The sequence below is a fragment of the Panulirus ornatus genome, chromosome 2, assembly GCF_036320965.1.
Source record: "Panulirus ornatus isolate Po-2019 chromosome 2, ASM3632096v1, whole genome shotgun sequence".
Taxonomy (NCBI): domain Eukaryota; kingdom Metazoa; phylum Arthropoda; class Malacostraca; order Decapoda; family Palinuridae; genus Panulirus; species Panulirus ornatus.
In genome coordinates this window covers 45039075-45065284 of record NC_092225.1, presented here as the reverse complement: position 1 = coordinate 45065284, position 26210 = coordinate 45039075, and the positions used below count along the sequence as shown (strand labels likewise).

The following is a 26210-nucleotide window of genomic DNA, read 5'->3' as shown; positions in this document are numbered from 1 at the left end:
TGACCCTCAACCCTACTGTACCTAATAACCTTGCTCTTATTCACATTTACTCTTAACTTTCTTCTTCCACACACTTTACCAAACTCAGTCACCAGCTTCTGCAGTTTCTCACATGAATCAGCCACCAGCGCTGTATCATCAGCGAACAACAACTGACTCACTTCCCAAGCTCTCTCATCCCCAACAGACTTCATACTTGCCCCTCTTTCCAGGACTCTTGCATTTACCTCCCTAACAACCCCATCCATAAAAAGATTAAACAACCATGGAGACATCACACACCCCTGCCGCAAACCTACATTCACTGAGAACCAATCACTTTCCTCTCTTCCTACACGCACACATGCCTTACATCCTCGATAAAAACTTTAAACTGCTTCAAACAACTTGCCTCCCACACCATATATTCTTAATACCTTCCACAGAGCATCTCTATCAACTCTATCATATGCCTTCTCCAGATCCATAAATGCTACATACATATATATAATATATATATATATATATATATATATATATATATATATATATATATATATATATATATTTATATATATATATATTTTTTTTTTTTTTCTTTTTTTTTTTTTTATACTTTGTCGCTGTCTCCCGCGTTTGCGAGGTAGCGCAAGGAAACAGACGAAAGAAATGGCCCAACCCCCCCCCCCCCATACACATGTACATACACACGTCCACACACGCAAATATACATACCTACACAGCTTTCCATGGTTTACCCCAGACGCTTCACATGCCTTGATTCAATCCACTGACAGCACGTCAACCCCTGTATACCACATCGATCCAATTCACTCTATTCCTTGCCCTCCTTTCACCCTCCTGCATGTTCAGGCCCCGATCACACAAAATCTTTTTCACTCCATCTTTCCACCTCCAATTTGGTCTCCCTCTTCTCCTCGTTCCCTCCACCTCCGACACATATATCCTCTTGGTCAATCTTTCCTCACTCATTCTCTCCATGTGCCCAAACCATTTCAAAACACCCTCTTCTGCTCTCTCAACCACGCTCTTTTTATTTCCACACATCTCTCTTACCCTTCCGTTACTTACTCGATCAAACCACCTCACACCACACATTGTCCTCAAACATCTCATTTCCAGCACATCCATCCTCCTGCGCACAACTCTATCCATAGCCCACGCCTCGCAACCATACAACATTGTTGGAACCACTATTCCTTCAAACATACCCATTTTTGCTTTCCGAGATAGTGTTCTCGACTTCCACACATTTTTCAAGGCTCCCAAAATTTTCGCCCCCTCCCCCACCCTATGATCCACTTCCGCTTCCATGGTTCCATCCGCTGACAGATCCACTCCCAGATATCTAAAACACTTCACTTCCTCCAGTTTTTCTCCATTCAAACTCACCTCCCAATTGACTTGACCCTCAACCCTACTGTACCTAATAACCTTGCTCTTATTCACATTTACTCTTAACTTTCTTCTTCCACACACTTTACCAAACTCAGTCACCAGCTTCTGCAGTTTCTCACATGAATCAGCCACCAGCGCTGTATCATCAGCGAACAACAACTGACTCACTTCCCAAGCTCTCTCATCCCCAACAGACTTCATACTTGCCCCTCTTTCCAGGACTCTTGCATTTACCTCCCTAACAACCCCATCCATAAACAAATTAAACAACCATGTACACATCATGCACCACTGCCGGCCGCAAACCAATATTCACTGAGAACCAATCACTTTCCTCTCTTCCTACACGTACACATGCCTTATATCCTCGATAAAATCTTTTCACTGCTTTTAATAACTTCTCTCCCACACCATATACTCTTGATACCTTCCACAGAGCATCTCTACCAACTCTATCATATGTCTTTTCCAGATCTATAAATCCTACATACAAATCCATTTGCTTCTCTAAGTATTTCTTACATACATTCTACAAAGCAAACACCTGATCCACACATCCTCTACCACTTCCGAAACCACACTGCTCTTCCCCAATCTGATGCTCTGTACATGCCTTCACCCTCTCAATCAATACCCTCCCATATCATTTCCCCGGAATACTCAACAAGCTTAAACCTCTGTAATTTGAGCACTCACTTTTATCCCCTTTGCCTTTGTACAATGGGACCATGCAAGCATTCCGTCAATCATCAGGTACCTCACATGAGACATACATACATTAAATAACCTTATCAACCAGTCAACAATACAGACACCCCCTTTTTTAATAAATTCTATTGAAATACCATCCAAAACCGCTGCCTTGACGGCTTTCATCTTCCGCAAAGATTTTACTACCTCTTCTCTGTTTACCAAATCATTTTCGCTAACCCTCTCACTTTGCACACCACCTCGACTAAACACCCTATATCTGCCACTCTATCATCAAACACATTCAACAAGCCTTAAAATTACTCACTCCATCTCCTCTCACATCACTACTTGTTATCACCTCCCCGTTAACCCCGTTTACTGAAATTCCCATTTGTTCCCTTGTCTTACGCAATTTATTTACCTCCTTACAGAATATCTTTTTATTATCACTAAAATTTAATGATACTCTCTCACCCCAACTCTCATTTACCCTCTTTTTCACCTCTTGCACCTTTCCCTTGACCTCCTGCCCCTTTCTTTTATACATCTCCCACTCATTTGTATTATTTCTCTGCAAAAATTGTCCAAATACCACTCTGTTCTCTTTCACCAACAATCTTACCTCATCATCCCGCCACTCACTACCCTTTCTAATCTGCCCATCTCCCACGCTTCTCATGCCACAAGCATCTTTTGCGCAAGCCATCACTACTTCCCTAAATACATCCCATTCCTCCCCCACTCCCCTTACGTCCTTAGTTCTCACTTTTTTCCATGCTGTACTCAGTCTTTCCTGGTACTTCCTCATAAAAAGTCTCCATCCCAACTTTACCTACTCTCACCACTCCTCGTTTCACGCCAACATTCTTTCTTCTTTTCTGAAAACCTCTACAAATCTTCACCTACGCCTCCACAAGATAATGATCAGGCATCCCTCCAGTTGCACCTCTCAGCACATTAACATCCAAAAGCCTCTCTTTCGCGCGCCTACTAATTAACACGTAATCCAATAACGCTCTTTGGTCATCTCTCCTACTTCCATACGTATACTTATGTATATTTCTCTTTTTAAACCAGGTACTTCCAATCACCAGTCCTTTTTCAGCACATAAATCCACAAGCTCTTCACCATTTCCAATTACAAAACTGAACACCCCAAGTACACCAATTATTTCGTCAACTGTCACATTACTCACCTTTCCATTCAAATCATCCTTCACTATAACCCGGTCTCGTGCATCAAAACTACTAACACATTCACTCAGCTTACTTTCTTACACTCTATCACATACTCCCACCATTTCTGTTTCAGGAGTAGTGCTACTCCTTCCCTTGCTCTTGTCCTCTCAATAAACCCTGACTTCTCGTGTGAGATACGGCAGAAGCTGGTGACTGAGTTTGGTAAAGTGTGTGAGAGAAAAAGGCTGAGAGTAAATGTGAGTAAGAGCAAGGTTATTAGGAACAGAAGGGTTGAGGGACAAGTCAACTGGGAGGTAAGTTTGAATGGAGAAAAACTGAAGCAAGTGAAGTGTTTTAGATATCTGGGAGTGGATTTGGCAGCGGAAGGAACCATGGAAGATGTGAATCATAGGGTGGGGGAGGGGGCGAAAGTTCTGAGAGCGTTAAAAAATGTGCGGAAGTCGAGAACATTATCTCGGAAAGCAAAAATGGGTATCTTTGAAGGAATAGTGGTTCCAACAATGGTATATGGTTTGCGAGGCGTTGGCTATGGATAGAGTTGTGCGGAGGAGGGTAGATGTGTAGGAAATGAGATGTTTGAATACAGAATCTGGTGTGAGATGGTTTGATTGAGCAATTGATAATATGGCGAGAGAGATGTGTGATAATGAAAAGAGTGTGGCTGAGAGAGCAGAGGGTGATGTTTTGAAATGGTTTCAATACATGGAGAGAATGGGTGAGGAAAGATTGACCAAGAGGATATATGTGTCAGACGTGGGGGGGCGAGGAGAAGTGGGAGACCAAATTGGAGTTGGAAAGTTAGAGTGAAAAAAGATTTTGAGTGGTCGGGGCCTGAACATGCAGGAGGGTGTAAGGAGTGCAAGGAATAGAGTGGATTGGAACGATGTGGTATACCGGGGTCGACGTGATGTCACTGCATTGAACCAGGGCATGTGAAGAGTCTGAGGTAAACCATGGAAAGTTGTGTGGGGCCTGGATGTGGAAAGTCAGCTGTGGTTTCGGTGCATTATTACATGACAGCTGGAGACTGAGTGTGAACGAATGTAGCCTTTGTTGTCTTTTCCTAGCGCTACCTCGCGCATATGCGGGGGGAGAGGTTTGTTATTTCATGTTTGGCGAGGTGGCGATGGAAAAGAATAAAGGCAGACAATATGAATTATGTACATGTGTATATATGTATATGTCTGTCTGTGTATACATATGTATGCGTTCAGATGTATAGGTATGTATATGTGCGTGTGTGGACATGTATATATATATATATATATATATATATATATATATATATATATATATATATATATATATATATATATATATATATATATATATATACATGTGTATGTGGGTGGGTTGAGCCATTTCTTTCGTCTGTTTCCTTTCGCTACCTCGCTAACGCGGGAGACAGCGACAAAGCAAAATAAATGATAATAGATAAATTAATAAATATATATATATATATATATATATATATATATATATATATATATATATATATATATATATATATATCTTTTCTTTCTTCTTTTAAACTATTCGCCATTTCCCGCATTAGCGAGGTAGCGCTAAGAACAGAGGACTGGGCCTTTTTTGGAATATCCTCAACTGGCCCCCTCTGTTCCTTCTTTTGGAAAATTTAAAAAAAAAAAAAAACGAGAGGGGAGGATTTCCAGCCCCCTGCTCCATATATATATATATATATATATATATATATATATATATATATATATATATATATATATATATATATATATATATATATATATATATATATATATATATATATATATATATATATATATATATATATATATATATATATATATATATATATATATATATATATATATATATATATATATATGTATATATATATATATACATATATATACATATATACTTGCTCCTCTTTCCAAAACTCTTGCATTCACCTCCCTAACAACCCCATCCATAAACAAATTAAACAACCATGGAGACATTACACACACCTGCCGCAAACCTACATTCACTGAGAACCAATCACTTTCCTCTCTTCCTACACGTACACATGCCTTACATCCTCGATAAAAACTTTTCACTGCTTCTAACAACTTGCCTCCCACACCATATATTCATAAAACCTTCCACAGAGCATCTCTATCAACTCTATCATATGCCTTCTCCAGATCCATAAATGCTACATACAAAGCCACCTGTTTTTCTAAGTATTTATCACATACATTCTTCAAAGCAAACACCTGATCCACACATCCTCTACCACTTCTGAAACCACACTGCTCTTCCCCAATCTGATGCTCCCTACATGCCCTAACCCTCTCAATCAATACCCTCCCATATAATTTACCAGGAATACTCAACAAACTTATACCTCTGTAATTTGAGCACTCACTCGTATCCCCTTTGCCTTTGTACAATGGCACTATGCAAGCATTCCGCCAATCCTCAGGCACCTCACGATGAATCATACATACATTAAATAACCTTACCAACCAGTCAACAATACAGTCACCCCCTTTTTTAATAAATTCCACTGCAATACCATCCAAACCTGCTGACTTGCCGGCTGTCATCTTCCGTAAAGCTTTTACTACCTCTTCTCTATTTACCAAATCATTTTCCCTAACCCTCTCACTTTGCACACCACCTCGACCAAAACACCCTACATCTGCCAATCTATCATCAAACACATTCAACAAACCTTCAAAATACTCACTCCATCTCCTTCTCACAGCACCACTACTTGTTATCACCTCCCCATTAGCCCCCTTCACCGAAGTTCCCATTTGCTCCCTTGTCTTTCGCATTTTATTTACCTCCTTCCAAAACATCTTTTTATTCTCCCTGAAATTTAATGATACTCTCTCACTCCAACTCTCATTTACCCTCTTTTTCACCTCTTGCAGCTTTCTCGTGACCTACTGCCTCTTTCTTTTATACCTCTCCCACTCATTTGCATTTTTTCCCTGCAAAAATCTTCCAAATGCCCCTCTCTTTTCTTTCACTAATAATCTTACTTCTTCACCCTACCATTCACGACCTTATCTAATCAACCCAACTCCCACGCTTCTCATGCCACAAGCATCTTTTGCGCAAGCCATCACTGATTCCTTAAATACATCCCATTCCTCCCCCACTCAACTTACCTCTTTTGTTCTCAACTTTTTCCATTCTGTACTCAGTCTCTCCTGGTACTTCCTCACACAAGTCTCCTTCCCAAGCTCACTTACTCTCACCACTCTCTTCACCCCAACATTCTCTGTTCTTTTCTGAAAACCCCCACAACTCTTCACCTTCGCCTCCAGTTGCAACTCTCAGCATATTAACATCCAAAAGTCTCTCTTTCGTGCGTCTATTAATTAACACGTAATCCAATAAGGCTCTCTGGTCATCTCTCCTACTTACATACGTATACTTATGTATATCTCGCTTTTTCAACCAGGTATTCGCAATCACAAGTCCTTTTTCAGCACATAAATCTGCAAGCTCTTTACCATTTCCATTTACAACACTGAACACTCCATGTATACCAATTATTCCCTCAACTGCCACATTAATCACCTTTGCATTCAAATCACCCATCACTATAACCCGGTCTTGTGCATCAAAACCACTAACACACTCATTCAGCTGCTCCCAAAACACTTGCCTCTCATGATCTTTCTTCTCATACCCAGGTGCATATGCACCAATAATCACCCATCTCTCTCCATCAACTTTCACTTTTACCCATGTCAACCTAGAATTTACTTTCTTAAACTCTATCACATACTCCCACAACTCCTGATTCAGGAGTAGTGCTACTCATTCCCTCGCTCTTGTCCTCTCACTAACCCCTGACTTTATTCCCAAAACATTTCCAAACCACTCTTCCCCTTTACCCTTGAGCTTCCTTTCACTCAGAGCCAAAACATCCAGGTTCCTTTCCTCAAACATACTACCTATCTCTCCTTTTTTCACATCTTGGTTACATCCACACACATTTAGACACCCCAATCTGAGCCTTCGAGAAGGATGAGCAGTCCTCGCGTGACTCCTTCTTCTGTTTCCCCTTTTAGAAAGTTAAAATATGAGGAGGGAAGGGTTTCTGGCCCCCCGCTCCCGTCCCCTTTAGTCGCCTTCTACGACACGCGAGGAATGCGTGGGAAGTATTCTTTCTCCCCTATCCCCAGGGATAACATATATATATATATATATATATATATATATATATATATATATATATATATATATATATATATATATATATATATATATACGAACATGTGGGCGCACACACACGTGTTCGTAACAATATATGTATAAGAAAGTTATATAGAAGAAAGTCAAGAGTAAATGTGAATAAGAAAGAGGTTTTTAGGTACAGTAGGGTTAAGGGTCAAGTCAATTGGGAGGTAAGTTTGAATGGAGAAAAACTGGAGGAAATAAGTGTTTTAGATATCTTGGAGTGGATCTGGCAGCGAATGGAAACATGGAAGCGGAAGTTAATCATAGGGTGGGGGAGGGGGCGAAAATCCTGGGAGCCTTAAAGAATGTTTGGAAGTCGAAAACATTATCTCGGAAAGCAAAAATGGGTATATTTGAGGGAACAGTGGTTCCAACAATGTTGTATGGTTGCGAGGCGTGGGCTATGGACAGACTTGTGCGCAGGAGGGTGGATGTGCTGGAAATGAGATGCTTGAGGACAATATGTGGTGTGAGGTGGTTTGATCGGGTAAGTAATGTAAGGGTAAGAGAGATGTTTGAGAATAAAAAGAGCGTGGTTGAGAGAGCAGAAGAGGGTGTTTTGCAATGTTTTCTTCATATATGCATATATACACATGTACACAATTCATATTGTCTGTCTTTATTTATTCCCATCGCCACCTCGCCACACATGGAATAACATCCCCCTCCCCCATCATTTGTGCGAGATGGCGCTAGGAAAAGAAAACAAAGGCCCCATTGTTCACATTCAGTTTCTCGCTGTCATGTAATAATGCATCAAAACCACAGCTCCCTTTTCCACATCCAGGCCCCACAGAACTTTCCATGGTTTACCCCAGACGCTTCACATTCCCTATTTCAATCCAATGACAGCATGTTGACCCGGTATGCCATATCATTCTAATTCACTGTATTCCTTGCACGTCATTCACCCTCCTGCATGTTCAGGCCCTGATCATTCAAAATCTCTTTCACTCCATCTTTCCACCTACAATTAGGTCACCCACTTCTCCTCGTTCCCTCCACCTCCGACACATATATCCTCTTGGTCAATCTTTCCTCACTCATTCTCTCCATGTGCCCAAACCACTTCAAAACACCCTCTTCTGCTCTCTCAACCACGCTCTTTTTATTTCCACACATCTCTCTTACCCTTACATTACTTACTCGATCAGACCACCTCACAACACATATTGTCCTCAAACATCTCATTTCCAGCACATCCACCCTCCTCCGCACAACTCTATCCATAGCTCACGCCTCGCAACCATACAACGATGTTGGAACCACTATTCCTTCAAACATAGCCATATTTGCTTTCGGATATGATATTCTCGACTTCCACACATTCTTCAAGGCTCCCAGGATTCTCGCCCCCTCCCCCACCCTATGATTCACTTCCGCTTCCATAGTTTCATGCGCTTCTGCATCCACTCCCAGATATCTGAAACACTTTACTTCCTCAAGTTTTTCTCCATTCAAACTTACCTCCCAATTCACTTGACCCTTAACCCTACTGTACCTAATAACCTTGCTCTTATTCACATTTACTCTTAACTAACTTCTTTCACACACTTTACCAAACTCAGTCACTAGCTTCTGCAGTTTCTCACATGAATCAGCCACCAGCACTGCACCATCAGCGAACAACAGCTGACTCACCTCCCAAGCTCTTTCATCCACAACAGACTGCATACTTGCCCCTCTTTCCAAAACCCTTGCATTCACCTCCCTAACAACACCATCCATAAACAAATTAAACATCCATGGAGACATCACACACCCCTGCCGCAAACCTACATACACTGAGAACCAATCACTTTCCTCTCTTCCTACACGTACACATACCATACATCCTTGATAAAAACTTTTCACTGCTTCTAACAACTTTCCTCCCACACCATATATTCTTAGTACCTTCCACAGAGCATCTTTATCAACTCCATCATATGACTTCTCCAGATCCATAAATGCTACATAGAAATCCATTTGCTTTTCTAAGTATTTCTCACATACATTCTTCAAAGCAAACACATGATCCACACATCCTCTTCTGAAACCATACTTCACTTCCCCAATCTGATGCTCTGTACATGCCTTCACACTCTCAATCAATACCCTTCCATATAATTTACCAGGAATACTCAACAAACTTATACCTCTCTAATTTGAGCACTCACTCTTATACCCTTTGCCTTTATACAATGGCACTATACACGCATTCCGCCAATCCTCAGGCACCTCACCATGAATCATACATACATTAAATACCCTTACCAACCAGTCAACAATACAGTCACCCCCTTTTTTGATAAATTCCACTGCAATATCATCCAAACCTACTGACTTGTCGGCTTTCATCTCCGCAAAGCTTTTACTACCTCCTCTCTGTTTGCCAAATCTTTTTCCCTAACCCTCTCACTTTCCACACCACCTCGATCAAAACATCCTATATCTGCCATTCTATCATCAAACACATTCAACAAACCTTCAAAATACTCACTCCATCTCCTTCTCACATAACCACAACTTGTTATCACCTCCTCATTAGCCCCCGTCACTGAAGTTCACATTTGCTCCCTTCACTTACGCACATTACCTTCTTCTAGAAAATCTTTTTATTCTCCCTAAAATTTAATGATACTCTCTCACCCCAACTCTCATTTGCCCTCTTTTTCACCTCTTGCAACTTTCTCTTGACCTCCTGTCTCTTTCTTCTATACATCTCCGACTCATTTGCATTTTTTTCCCTGCAAAAATCGTCCAAATGCCTCTCTCTTCTCTTTCACTAATAATCTTACTTCTTCATCCCACCACTCACTACCCTTTCTAATCAACCCACCTCCCACGCTTCTCATGCCACAAGCATCTTTTGCGCAATCCATCACTGCTTCCCTAGATACATCCCATTCCTCCCCCACTCCCCTTACCTCCATTGTGTCCACCTTTTTCCATTCTGTACTCCGTCTCTCCTGGTACTTCCTCACACAAGTCTCCTTCCCAAGCTCACTTACTCTCACCTCACCCCAACATTATCGCTTCTTTTCTGAAAACCCCTACAAATCTTAACCTTCGCCTCCACAAGATAATGATCAGACATCCTTCCAGTTGCACCTGTCAGCACATTAACATCCAAAAGTCTCTCTTTCGGGCGCCTGTCAATATACACGTAATCCAATAACGCTCTCTGGCCATCTCTCCTACTTACATACGTATACTTATGTAAATCTCTTTTTTAAAACAGTTATTCCCAATCACTAGTCCTTTTTAGCATATAAATCTACAAGCTCTTCACCATTTCCATTTACAACACTGAACACCCCATGTATACCAATTGTTCTCTCAACTGCGACATTACTCATCTTTGCATTCAAATCACCCATCAATATAGCCCGGTCTTTTGCATCAAAATCACTAACACACTCATTCACCTGCTCTCAAAACACTTGCCTCTCATGATCTTTCTTCTCATGCCCAGGTGCATATGCACTAATAATCACCCATCTCTCTCCATCAACTTTCAGTTTTACCGATATTAATCTAGAATTTAGTTTCTTACATTCTGTCACATACTCCCATACTCCTGTGTCAGGAGTAGTGCTACTCCTTCCCTTGATCTTGTCCTCTCACTAACCCCAGACTTTACTCCCAAGACATTCCCAAACCACTCTTCCCTTTACCCTTGAGCTTCGTTTCACTCAGAGCCAAAACATATATAATATATAATATAATATTATATATTTATATATATATATATATATATATATATATATGGTGTTTTGACAAGAAAATAGTGAAATTGGAGAAAAATGTAGCTTAGACATTGAAGCTTGTTGATACAGTGGTTAAATTGATGAGAACTGCTATTGACGTTTGAGTAAATGAATTATACATTTCCTTTTTCCATAGCCAGAGGTTGAACCATTATGTGACATTCATTTTTTTCATTCATTTCAAGCTAGAAGTTTCAGTTTTCTAAATTGTTTCTTACATTTTCATATGTATATATATGTATGTGTGTGTGTGTGTATATGTGCGTGTGTATGTGTATGTGTGTGTATGTGTATATGTATATATATATGTATATTATCCCTGGGGATAGGGGTGAAAGAATACTTCCCACGTATTCCTCGCGTGTCGTAGAAAGCGACTAGAGGGGACGGGAGCGGGGGGCCAGAAATCCTCCCCTCCTTGTATTAACTTTCTAAAATGGGAAACAGAAGAAGGAGTCACGCGGGTAGTGCTCCTCCTCCTCGAAGGCTCAGAGTGGGGTGCCTAAATGTGTGTGGATGTAACCAAGATGTGAAAAAAGGAGAGATAGGTAGTATGTTTGAGGAAAGGAACCTGGATGTTTTGGCTCTGAGTGAAATGAAGCTCAAGGGTAAAGGGGAAGAGTGGTTTGGGAATGTCTGGGGAGTAAAGTCAGGGGTTAGTGAGAGGACAAGAGCAAGGGAAGGAGTGGCAATACTCCTGAAACAGGGGTTGTGGGAGTATGTGATAGAATGTAAGAAAGTAAATTCTCGAATAATATGGGTAAAACTGAAAGTTGATGGAGAGAGGTGGGTGATTATTGGTGCACATGCACCTGGGCATTAGAAGAAAGATCATGAGAGGCAAGTGTTTTGGGAGCAGCTGAATGAGTGTGTTAGTGGTTTTGATGCACGAGACCGGGTTATAGTGATGGGTGATTTGAATGCAAGGGTGAGTAATGTGGCAGTTGAGGGAATAATTGGTATACATGGGGTGTTCAGTGTTGTAAATGGAAATGGTGAAGAGCTTGTAGATTTATGTGCTGAAAAAGAACTGATGATTGGGAATACCTGGTTTAAAAAGCGAGATATACATAAGTATACTTATGTAAGTAGGAGAGATGGCCAGAGAGCGTTATTGGATTACGTGTTAATTGACAGGCGTGCGAAAGAGAGACTTTTGGATGTTAATGTGCTGAGAGGTGCAACTGGAGGGATGTCTCATCATCATCTTGTGGAGGCTAAGGTGAAGATTTGTATGGGTTTTCAGAAAAGAAGAGTGAATGTTGGGGTGAAGAGGGTGGTGAGAGTAAGTGAGCTTGGGAAGGAGACCTGTGTGAGGAAGTACCAGGAGAGACTGAGTACAGAATGGAAAAAGGTGAGAACAATGGAAGTAAGGGCAGTGGGGGAGGAATGGGATGTATTTAGGGAATCAGTGATGGATTGCGCAAAAGATGCTTGTGGCATGAGAAGAGTGGGAGGTGGGTTGATTAGAAAGGGTAGTGAGTGGTGGGATGAAGAAGTAAGAGTATTAGTGAAAGAGAAGAGAGAGGCATTTGGACGATTTTTGCAGGGAAAAAATGCAATTGAGTGGGAGAAGTATAAAAGAAAGAGACAGGAGGTCAAGAGAAAGGTGCAAGAGGTGAAAAAAAGGGCAAATGAGAGTTGGGGTGAGAGAGTATCATTAAATTTTAGGGAGAATAAAAAGATGTTCTGGAAGGAGGTAAATAAAGTGCGTAAGACAAGATAGCAAATGGGAACTTCAGTGAAGGGCGCAAATGGGGAGGTGATAACAAGTAGTGGTGATGTGAGAAGGAGATGGAGTGAGTATTTTGAAGGTTTGTTGAATGTGTTTGATGATAGAGTGGCAGATATAGGGTGTTTTGGTCGAGGTGGTGTGCAAAGTGTGAGGGTTAGGGAAAATGATTTGGTAAACAGAGAAGAGGTAGTGAAAGCTTTGCGGGAGATGAAAGCCGGCAAGGCTTGGATGGTATTGCAGTGGAATTTATTAAAAAAGGGGGTGACTGTATTGTTGACTGGTTGGTAAGGTTATTTAATGTATGTATGACTCAGGGTGAGGTGCCTGAGGATTGGCGGAATGCGTGCATAGTGCCATTGTACAAAGGCAAAGAGGATAAGAGTGAGTGTTCAAATTACAGAGGTATAAGTTTGTTGAGTGTTCCTGGTAAATTATATGGGAGGGTACTGATTGAGAGGGTGAAGTCATGTACAGAGCATCAGATTGGGGAAGAGCAGTGTGGTTTCAGAAGTGGTAGAGGATGTGTGGATCAGGTGTTTGCTTTGAAGAATGTATTTGAGAAATACTTAGAAAAGCAAATGGATTTGTATGTAGCATTTATGGATCTGGAGAAGGCATATGATAGAGTTGATAGAGATGCTCTGTGGAAGGTATTAAGAATATATGGTGTGGGAGGAAAGTTGTTAGAAGCAATGAAAAGTTTTTATCGAGGATGTAAGGCATGTGTACGTGTAGGAAGAGAGGAAAGTGATTGGTTCTCAGTGAATGTAGGTTTGCGGCAGGGGTGTGTGATGTCTCCATGGTTGTTTAATTTGTTTATGGATGGGGTTGTTAGGGAGGTAAATGCAAGAGTTTTGGAAAGAGGGGCAAGTATGAAGTCTGTTGGGGATGAGAGAGCTTGGGAAGTGAGTCAGTTGTTGTTCGCTGATGATACAGCGCTGATGGCTGATTCATGTGAGAAACTGCAGAAGCTGGTGACTGAGTTTGGTAAAGTGTGTGGAAGAAGAAAGTTAAGAGTAAATGTGAATAAGAGCAAGGTTATTAGGTGCAGTAGGGTTGAGGGTCAAGTCAATTGGGAGGTGAGTTTGAATGGAGAAAAACTGGAGGAAGTGAAGTGTTTTAGATATCTGCGAGTGGATCTGGCAGCGGATGGAACCATGGAAGCAGAAGTGGATCATAGGGTGGGGGAGGGGGCGAAAATTCTGGGAGCCTTGAAGAATGTGTGGAAGTCGAGAACATTATCTCGGAGAGCAAAAATGGGTATGTTTGAAGGAATAGTGGTTCCAACAATGTTGTATGGTTGCGAGGCGTGGGCTATGGATAGAGTTGTGCGCAGGAGGATGGATGTGCTGGAAACGAGATGTTTGAGGACAATGTGTGGTGTGAGGTGGTTTGATCGAGTGAGTAACGTAAGGGTAAGAGAGATGTGTGGAAATAAAAAGAGCGTGGTTGAGAGAGCAGAAGAGGGTATTTTGAAGTGGTTTGGGCACATGGAGAGAATGAGTGAGGAAAGATTGACCAAGAGGATATATGTGTCGGAGGTGGAGGGAACGAGGAGAAGAGGGAGACCAAATTGGAGGTGGAAAGATGGAGTGAAAAAGATTTTGTGTGATCGAGGCCTGAACATGCAGGAGGGTGAAAGGAGGGCAAGGAATAGAGTGAATTGGAGCGATGTGGTATACCGGGGTTGACGTGCTGTCAGTGGATTGAATCAAGGCATGTGAAGCGTCTGGGGTAAACCATGTAAAGCTGTGTAGGTATGTATATTTGCGTGTGTGGACGTATGTATATACATGTGTATGGGGGGGGGGGGTTTGGCCATTTCTTTCGTCTGTTTCCTTGCGCTACCTCGCAAACGCGGGAGACAGCGACAAAGTATAATAAAAAAAAAAAATATATATGTATATATCCCCTTTGCCTTTGTACAATGGCACTATGCACGCATTCTGCCAATACTCAGGCACCTCACCATGAGTCATACATACATTAAATAACCTTACCAACAAAGTCAACAATACAGTCACCACCTTTTTTAATAAATTCCACTGCAATACCATCCAAACCTGCTGCCTTGCCGGCTTTCATCTTCCGCAAAGCTTTTACTACCTCCTCTGTTTACCAACTCATTTTCCCTAACCCTCGCACTTTGCACACCACCTCGACCAAAACACCCTATATCTGCCACTCTATCATCAAACACATTCAACAAACCTTCAAAATACTCACTCCATCTCCTTCTCACATCACCACTACTTGTTATCACCTCCCCATTTGCGCCCTTCACTGAAGTTCCCATTTGCTCCCTTGTCTTACGCACTTTATTTACCTCCTTCCAGAACATCTTTTTATTCTCCCTAAAATTTAATGATACTCTCTCACCCCAACTCTCATTTGCCCTTTTTTTCACCTCTTGCACCTTTCTATTGACCTCCTGTCTCTTTCTTTTATACGTCTCCCACTCAATTTCATTTTCTCCTTGCAAAAATCGTCCAAATGCCTCTCTCTTCTCTTTCACTAATACTCTTACTTCTTCATCCCACCACTCACTACCCTTTCTAATCAACCTACCTCCCACTCTTCTCATGCCACAAGCATCTTTTGCGCAATCCCTCACTGATTCCCTAAATACATCCCATTCCTCCCCCACTCCCCTTACTTCCATTGTTCTCACCTTTTTCCATTCTGTACTCAGTCTCTCCTGGTACTTCCTCACACAAGTCTCCTTCCCAAGCTCACTTACTCTCACCACCCTCTTCACCCCAACATTCACTCTTCTTTTCTGAAAACCCATACAAATCTTCACCTTAGCCTCCACAAGATAATGATCAGACATCCCTCCAGTTGCACCTCTCAGCACATTAACATCCAAAAGTCTCTCTTTCGCGCGCCTGTCAATTAACACGTAATCCAATAACGCTATCTGGCCAACTCTCCTACTTACATAAGTATACTTATGTATATCTCGCTTTTTAAACCAGGTATTCCCAATCATCAGTCCTTTTTCAGCACATAAATCTACAAGCTCTTCACCATTACCATTTACAACACTGAACACCCCATGTATACCAATTATTCCCTCAACTGCCACATTACTCACCTTTGCATTCAAATCACCCAACACTATAACCCGGTCTCGTGCATCAAAACCACTAACACACTCATTCAGCTGCTCCCAAAACACTTGCCTCTCATGAGGTATAAGTTTGTTGAGTATTCCTGGCAAATTATATGGGAGGGTATTGATTGAGAGGGTGAAGGCATGTACAGAGCATCAGATTGGGGAAGAGCAGTGTGGTTTCAGAAGTGGTAGAGGATGTGTGGATCAGGTGTTTGCTTTGAAGAATGTATGTGAGAAATACTTATAAAAGGAAATGGATTTGTATGTAGCATTTATGAATCTGGAGAAGGCATATGATAGAGTTGATAGAGATGCTCTGTGGAAGGTATTAAGAATATATGGTGTGGGAGGCAAGTTGTTAGAAGCAGTGAAAAGTTTTTATCGAGGATGTAAGGCATGTGTGCGTGTAGGAAGAGAGGAAAGTGATTGGTTCTCAGTGAATGTAGGTTTGCGGCAGGGGTGTGTGATGTCTCCTTGGTTGTTTAATTTGTTTATGGATGAGGTTGTTAGGGAGGTGAATGCAAGAGTTTTGGAAAGAGGGGCAAGTATGAAGTCTGTTGGGGATGAGAGAGCTTGGGAAGTGAGTCAGTTGTTTTTCGCTGATGATACAGCGCTGGTGGCTGATTCATGTGAGAAACTGCAGAAGCTAGTGACTGAGTTTGGTAAAGTGTGTGAAAGAAGAAAGTTAAGAGTAAATGTGAATAAGAGCAAGGTTATTAGGTACAGTAGGGTTGAGGGTCAATTCAATTCGGGAGGTGAGTTTGAATGGAGAAAAACTGGAGGAAGTGAAGTGTTTTAGATATCTGGGAGTGGATCTGGCAGCGGATGGAACCATGGAAGCGGAAGTGGATCATAGGGTGGGGGAGGGGGCGGGAAATTCTAGGAGCCTTGAAGAATGTGTGGAAGTCGAGAACATTATCTCGGAAAGCAAAAATGGGTATGTTTGAAGGAATAGTGGTTCCAACAATGTTGTATGGTTGCGAGGCGTGGACTATGGATAGAGTTGTGCGCAGGAGGATGGATGTGCTGGAAATGAGATGTTTGAGGACAATGTGTGGTGTGAGGTGGTTTGATCGAGTAAGTAACGTAAGGGTAAGAGAGATGTTTGGAAATAAAAAGAGCGTGGTTGAGAGAGCAGAAGAGTGTGTTTTGAAATGGTTTGGTCACATGGAGAGAATGAGTGAGGAAAGATTGACCAAAAGGATATATGTGTCGGAGGTGGAGGGAACGAGGAGAAGAGGGAGACCAAATTGGAGGTGGAAAGATGGAGTGAAAAACATTTTTTGCGATCGGGGCCTGAACATGCAGGAGGGTGAAAGGAGGGCAAAGAATAGAGTGAATTGGAGCGATGTGGCATACCGGGGTTGACGTGCTGTTAGTGGATTGAATCAAGGCATGTGTATGGAGGTGGGTTGGGCCATTTCTCTCGTCTGTTTCCTTGCGCTACCTCGCAAACGCGGGAGACAGCGGCAAAAAAAAAGGAAAAAAAAAAGAAAATATATATATATATATATATATATATATATATATATATATATATATATATATATATATATATATATATATATATACATATATATACTTCTTTTTTTTTCTTTCAAACTGTTCGCCATTTCCCGCATTAGCAACGAAGCGTTAAGAACAGAGGACTGGGCCTCTGAGGGAATATCCTCACCTGGCCCCCTTCTCTGTTCCCTCTTTTGGATAATTAAAAAAAAAAAAAAAGTGGAGGATTTACAGCTCCACACTCCCTCCCCTTTTAGTCGCCTTCTACGACACGCAGGAAATACGTGGGAAGTATTCTTTTTCCCCTATCCCCAGGGATATATATATGTTTATTCATTTTTTATTTATTTTGCTTTGTCGCTGTCTCCCGCGTTAACGAGGTAGCGCAAGGAAACAAACGAAAGAATGGCCCAACCTACCCATATACATATGTATATACATACACGTCCACACACGCAGAAATACATAACTGTACATCTCAATGTACGCATATATATACACACACAGACATATACATATATACACATATACACAATTCATACTGTCTGCATTTATTTGTTCCTATAGCCACCTCGCCACACAAGGAATTACATCCCCCTCCCCCCTCATGTGTGCGAGGTAGCGCTAGGAAAAGACAACAAAGGCCCCATTCGTTCACACTCAGTCTCTTGCTGTCATGTAATAATGCACCGAAACCACATCTCCCTTTCCACATCCAGGCCCCACACAACTTTCCATGGTTTACCCCAGACGCTTCACATGCCCTGGTTCAATCCATTGACAGCACGTCGACCCCGGTATGCCACATCGTTCCAATTCACTCTATTCCTTGCACACCTTTCACCCTCCTGCATGTTCAGGCGCCGATCACTCAAAATCTTTTTCACTCCATCTTTCCACCTCCAATTTGGTCTCCCACGTCTCCTCGTTCCCTCCACCTCCGACACATATATCCTCTTGGTCAATCTTTCGTCACTCATTCTCTCCATGAGAACAAACCATTTCAAAACACCCTCTTCTTCTCTCTCAACCACGCTCTTTTTATTTCCACACATCTCTCTTACCCGTACATTACTTACTCGATCAAACCACCTCACACCACATATTGTCCTCAAATATCTCATTTCCAGCACATCCAACCCCCTGCGCACAACTCTATCCATAGCCCACGCATCGCAACCATACAACATTGTTGGCACCAATATTCCTCCTAACATACCCATTTTTGCTTTCCGAGATAATGATCTCGATTTCTAAACATTATTCAAGGCTCCCAGAATTTTCGCCCCCTCCCCCACCCTATGATTCACTTCCGCTTCCATGGTTCCATCCACTGCCAGATCCACTCCCAGATATCTAAAACACTTTACTTCCTCAGTTTTTCTCCATTCAAACTTACCTCCCAATTAACTTAACCCTCAACACTACTGTACATAATAACCTTGCTCTTATTCACTTTTACTCTTAACTTTCTTCTTTCACATACTTTACCAAACTCAGTCACCAGCTTCTACAGTTTCTTACATGAATCAGCCACCAGCGCTGTATCATCAGCGAACAACAACTGGCTCACTTCCCAAGCTCTCTCATCCACAACAGACTGCATACTTGCCCCTCTTTCCAAAACTCTTGCATTCACCTCCCTAACAACCCCATCCATAAAGAAATTAAACAACCATGGAGACACCACACACCCTGCCGCAAACCTACATTTACTGAGAACCAATCACTTTCCTCTCTTCCTACACGTACACATGCCTTACATCCTCGATAAAAACTTTTCACTGCTTCTAACAACTTGCCTCCCACACCATATATTCTTAAAACCTTCCACAGAACATCTCTATCAACTCTATCATATGCCTTCACCAGATCCATAAAGGCTACATACGAATCCATTTGCATTTTTTCCCCGTAAAAATCTTCCAAATGCCTCTCTCTCCTCTTTCACTAATAATCTTACTTGTTCATCCCACCACTCACTACCTTTTCTAATCAAACCACCTCCCAGGCTTCTCATGCCACAAGCATCTTTTTGCGCAAGCCATCACTGCTTCCCTAAATATCTCCCATTCATCCCCCACTCCCCTTACCTCATTTGTTCTCAACTTTTTCCATTCTGTACTCAGTCTCTCCTGGTACTTCCTCACACAAGTCTCTTCCCAAGCTCACTTACTCTCACCACTCTCTTCACCCCAACATTCTCTCTTCTTTTCTGAAAACCCCCACAAATCTTCACCTTCGCCTCCACAAGATAATGATCTGACATCCCTCCAGTTGCACCTCTCAGAACATTAACAACATAAAGTCTCTTTTTCGTGCGTGTATCAATTAACACGTAATCCAATAACGCTCTCTGGCCCTCTCCCCTACTTACATACGTATACTTATGTATATCTCGCTTTTTAAACCAGGTATTCCCAATCACCAGTCCTTTTTCAGTACATAAATCTACAAGCTCTTCATCATTTCCATTTACAACACTGAACAATAACATGTATACCAATTATTCCCTCAGCTGCCACATTACTCACCATATATATATATATATATATATATATATATATATATATATATATATATATATATATATATATATATATATATATATATTTTTTTTTTTTTTTTTTCATTTTTTTTTGTTTTGTCGCTGTCTCCCGCGTTTGCGAGGTAGCGCAAGGAAACAGACGAAAGAAATGGCCCAACCCACCCCCATACACATGTATATACATACGTCCACACACGCAAATATACATAACCTACACAGGTTTCCATGGTTTACCCAGACCCTTCACATGCCCTGATTCAATCCACTGACAGTACGTCAACCCCGGTATACCAAATCGATCCAATTCACTCTATTCCTTGACCTCCTTTCAACCTCCTGCATGTTCAGGCTCCGATCACACAAAATCTTTTTCACTCGATCTTTCCACCTCCAATTTGTTCTCACACTTCTCCTCGTTCCCTACACCTCCGACACATATATCCTCTTGGTCAGTCTTTCCTCACTCATTCTCTCCATGTGCCCAAACCATTTCAAAACACCCTCTTCTGCTCTCTCAACCACGCTCTTTCTATTTCCACACACCTCTCTTACCCTTACATTACTTACTCGATCAAACCACCTCACACCACACATTGTCCTCAAACATCTCATTTCTAGCACATCCACCCTCCTGCGCACAACTCTATCCATAGACCACGCCTCGCAACCATAGAACATTGTTGGAACCACTATTCCTTCAAACATACCCATTTTTGCTTTCCGAGATAATGTTCTCGACTTCCACACATTCTTCAAGGCTCCCAGGATTTTCGCCCCCTCCCCCACCCGATGATTCACTTCCTCTTCCATGGTTCCATCCGCTGCCAGATCCACTCTCATATATCTAAAACACTTTATTTCCTCCAGTTTTTCTCCATTCAAACTTACCTCCCAATTGACTTGACCCTCAACCCTACTCTACGAAATAGCCTTCCTCTTATTCACATTTACTCTTAACTTTCTTCTTTCACACACTTTACCAAACTCAGTCACCAGCTTCTGCAGTTTCTCACATGAATCAGCCACCAGTGCTGTATCATCAGCGAACAACAACTGACTCACTTCCCAAGCTCTCTCATCCACAACAGACTTCATTCTTGCCCCTCTTTCCAAAACTCTTGCATTCACCTCTCTAACAACCCCATCCATAAACAAATTAAGCAACCATGGAGACATCACACACCCCTGCCGCAAACCTATATTTACTGAGAACTAATCACTTTCCTCTCTTCCTACACGTATACATGCCTTACATCCTCGATAAAAACTTTTCACTGCTTCTAACAACTTGCCACCCACACCATATATTCTTAATACCTTCCACAGAGCATCTCTATCAACTCTATCATATGCCTTCTCCAGATCCATAAATGCTATATACAAATCCATTTGCTTTTCTAAGTATTTCTCACATACATTCTTCAAAGCAAACACCTGATCCACACATCCTCTACCACTTCTGAAACCGCACTGCTCTTCCCCAATCTGATGCTCTGTACATGCCTTCACCCTCTCAATCAATACCCTCCCATATAATTTACCAGGAATACTCAACAAACTTATACCTCTGTAATTTGAGCACTCACTCTTATCCCCTTTGCCTTTGTACAATGGCACTATGCACGCATTCCGCCAATCCTCAGGCACCTCACCATGAGTCATACATACATTAAATAACCTTACCAACCAGTCAACAATACAGTCACCCCCTTTTTTAATAAATTCCACTGCAATACCATACAAACCTGCTGCCTTGCCGGCTTTCATCTTCCGCAAAGCTTTTACTACCTCTTCTCTGTTTACCAATATATATATATATATATATATATATATATATATATATATATATATATATATATATATATACATATATATATATATATATATATATATATATATATATATATATATATATATATATATATATATATATATATATATACATATATATATATATATATATATATATATATATATATATACATATATATATATATATATATATATATATATATATATATATATATATATATATATATATATATATATATACATATATATATATATATATATATATATATATATATATATATATATATATATATATATATATATATATATATATATATATATATATATATATATATATATATATATATATATATATATATATATATATATATATATATATATATATATATATATATATATATATATATATATATATATATATATATATATATATATATATATATATATATTGGTAAACAGAGAAGAGGTAGTAAAAGCTTTGCGGAAGATGAAAGCCGGCAAGGCAGCAGGTTTGTATGGTATTGCAGTGGAATTTATTAAAAAAGGGGGTGACTGTATTGTTGACTGGTTGGTAAGGTTATTTAATGTATGTATGACTCATGGTGAGGTGCCTGAGGATTGGCGGAATGCGTGCATAGTGCCATTGTACAAAGGCAAAGGGGATAAGAGTGAGTGCTCAAATTACAGAGGTATAAGTTTGTTGAGTATTCCTGGTAAATTATATGGGAGGGTATTGATTGAGAGGGTGAAGGCATGTACAGAGCATCAGATTGGGGAAGAGCAGTGCGGTTTCAGAAGTGGTAGAGGATGTGTGGATCAGGTGTTTGCTTTGAAGAATGTATGTGAGAAATACTTAGAAAAGCAAATGGATTTGTATGTAGCATTTATGTATCTGGAGAAGGCATATGATAGAGTTGATAGAGATGCTCTGTGGAAGGTATTAAGAATATATGGTGTGGGAGGCAAGTTGTTAGAAGCAGTGAAAAGTTTTTATCGAGGATGTAAGGCATGTGTACGTGTAGGAAGAGAGGAAAGTGATTGGTTCTCAGTGAATGTAGGTTTGCGGCAGGGGTGTGTGATGTCTCCATGGTTGTTTAATTTGTTTATGGATGGGGTTGTTAGGGAGGTAAATGCAAGAGTCCTGGAAAGAGGGGCAAGTATGAAGTCTGTTGTGGATGAGAGAGCTTGGGAAGTGAGTCAGTTGTTGTTCGCTGATGATACAGCGCTGGTGGCTGATTCATGTGAGAAACTGCAGAAGCTGGTGACTGAGTTTGGTAAAGTGTGTGGAAGAAGAAAGTTAAGAGTAAATGTGAATAAGAGCAAGGTTATTAGGTACAGTAGGGTTGAGGGTCAAGTCAATTGGGAGGTGAGTTTGAATGGAGAAAAACTGGAGGAAGTGAAGTGTTTTAGATATCTGGGAGTGGATCTGTCAGCGGATGGAATCATGGAAGCGGAAGTGGATCATAGGGTGGGGGAGGGGGCGAAAATTCTGGGAGCCTTGTAAAATGTGTGGAAGTCGAGAACATTATCTCGGAAAGCAAAAATGGGTATGTTTGAAGGAATAGTGGTTCCAACAATGTTGTATGGTTGCGAGGCGTGGGCTATGGATAGAGTTGTGCGCAGGAGGATGGATGTGCTGGAAATGAGATGTTTGAGGACAATATGTGGTGTGAGGTGGTTTGATCGAGTAAGTAACGTAAGGGTAAGAGAGATGTGTGGAAGTAAAAAGAGCGTGGTTGAGAGAGCAGAAGAGGGTATTTTGAAATGGTTTGGGCACATGGAGAGAATGAGTGAGGAAAGATTGACCAAGAGGATATATGTGTCGGAGGTGGAGGGAACGAGGAGAAGAGGGAGACCAAATTGGAGGTGGAAAGATGGAGTGAAAAAGATTTTGTGTGATCGGGGCCTGAACATGCAGGAGGGTGAAAGGAGTGCAAGGAATAGAGTGAATTGGAGCGATGTGGTATACAGGGGTTGACGTGCTGTCAGTGGATTGAATCAAGGCATGTGAAGCGTCTGGGGTAAACCATGGAAAGCTGTGTAGGTATGTATATTTGCGTGTGTGGACGTGTGTATGTACATGTGTATGGGGGGGGGGGGTTGGGCCATTTCTTTCGTCTGTTTCCTTGCGCTACCTCGCAAACGCGGGAGACAGCGACAAAGTATAAAAAAAAAAATATATATATATATAAATATATATATATATATATATATATATATATATATATATCACAGAAGAAGGGTTTGTGTTCTTAGACCAGTCGCTGTTTTTAATAAGATGGTCCAACTTACAATTTAGTGTCATTTGTAGCCAATTGTGTTCATTCCTTAATCTATCATATCCGCTTCTAAGGTTCTTCCGCTGCTAAGTCTACTCCAAGATATCTAAAACAATTCAATTCCTCCAATCTTTCCCCATTCAGACCTACATCCCAATTACCTTGTTCCTCAACCTTACTGAATCTTATAACCTTGCTCTTATTCACATTTACTCTCAACTTTCTTCTTTCATACAATTTTCCAACCTTTGCAGTTTCTCACTCACATCAGCCACCAGATCTCTATCATCGGCGAACAACTGACCCACTTCCGAGGCCTCTTATCCAGGACAGACTGCATACTTGCCCCTTTTTCCAAAACTCTTGCATTTACCTCCTTAACCACCCCATCCATAAACAAATTAAACAACCATGTGGACATCATACACCCCTGGGCAACACGAATGTAGGACTTTTTCTCCCTAACATAAAAATACTGTTAACACATACAAGTATAGAATTCTATCCTAATACTGCAAAAGTAGGCAATGCAGATCGATAAACACTTCATCGTCATATAAATCCAAATTTATTTCATGAAATGTCATGTTTATTGATGAATTAATTGAAATTCTGCTTGATTAAAGCTTCACTGATACGTCATATTATAAAAGCCAATCTTTTTATTCGGTAGGTACTTGATGGTAGAGATGCGCTCTACAAAGTGTTGGCTGGGGGATACTCCTTTATTAGCTTCAAGAACTACATTAGCGTCATCGTCGCCTCCCAGCACTCTGACGAACGAGGTTACATTCCATTTCACATAAGCAACAAAGGAATTCATATATTAGCTGCTTTTGGATGGGGATTTAGGTGGGTTTAGTGTTAATGCTCATAGCCACCAAGCATAACACAGTCTCACTAAAGATGTTGCGTTCATTGTCCTATAATGATTTTTCACTTCAGTGGAAAACCGTGTAATCATATTTTCAAAACAACATGTCAGATCTGAGTGCTTTCTAAATTCATTTAAGTATCCGTTGATATTTGTGTTGTGCTTCTTTAGTGTGAAGTCTCTTGAAGGTTGACAGCAAATAAATATATCAAGAAAACGTCCTTATTGACGGAGTAACTCCACACCAGGTAGTATACCAGTTTGATGGGATGTTTTCTCGTTACCTCCACTCCATTATTGTAGAAGATGCGAACAACGGAGGTGACACAGATAAATAAAAAAAACAAAACAAAGGAGGTGATACAGGAAAACAAAACAACGGACACAAATAAAATTTGTCCAAGGTCAATGTAACGGGAGAATAATGAGAAAGAGACAGGTAAAGCTCTTTGAATATTCTCTTCAATAAGTTATCTATTACGGGGAAAGTTCCAGAGGAATGGAAGCTAGTTAACACACATTTTTCAAAAAGGTAATAAATCACTGCCCGGAAATTATCGTCCAATCAGCTTAACGTCTATAGCTGGTAAACTTATGGAAACTATCACTCGGGGTAAGATATAAATCATTTTTGATGACCGCCACTAATACATGACTCGCTACATGTTTTCGACGAAATCGTTCTGCTCGATTTCCATGAAATGATCAGCACGCATGATGAAAGTAAAGCAGTGGATGTCGTCTATCTAGATTCTCAAAATTCATTTGATAGAGTTCCAAATCAAAGAATACTAACTAAAGATGAATCAAAAGATATAGGTGTGGTTGTACTTGGGTGGTTAAGAAACTGGTTAACTGGCCGTACACAAAGATTTGTGATAAACTGTCAGGCCTCAGAACGATTAAACGTAACAAGTGGTGTACCACAAGGATCAGTCTAGGGACCACTTCTCATTCTTATGAATATGTATAGATACTGCACACTTCAGTATTATAGTCTGATGAGTATGTACTGGAAAGAGTTACATCAACAGTTTCTCCTCTCCTGACATGAAGCAACACAAATCTATC

At 40.8% G+C, this 26210-nt stretch overlaps 1 protein-coding gene across 1 annotated transcript in view; it reads left to right on the top strand.

Annotated features, from left to right (window-relative positions):
- The window catches only part of LOC139752181 (glutamate receptor ionotropic, kainate 2-like), a 37939-nt gene extending 12812 nt beyond the window's left edge, over positions 1-25127 (top strand). Inside the window, exon 3 of the mRNA XM_071668147.1 lies at positions 24939-25127. Coding sequence (XP_071524248.1) covers positions 24939-25127 — 189 coding nt within the window. The remainder of the gene's footprint in view (positions 1-24938) is intronic.
- Positions 25128-26210: the final 1083 nt, after the last annotated feature.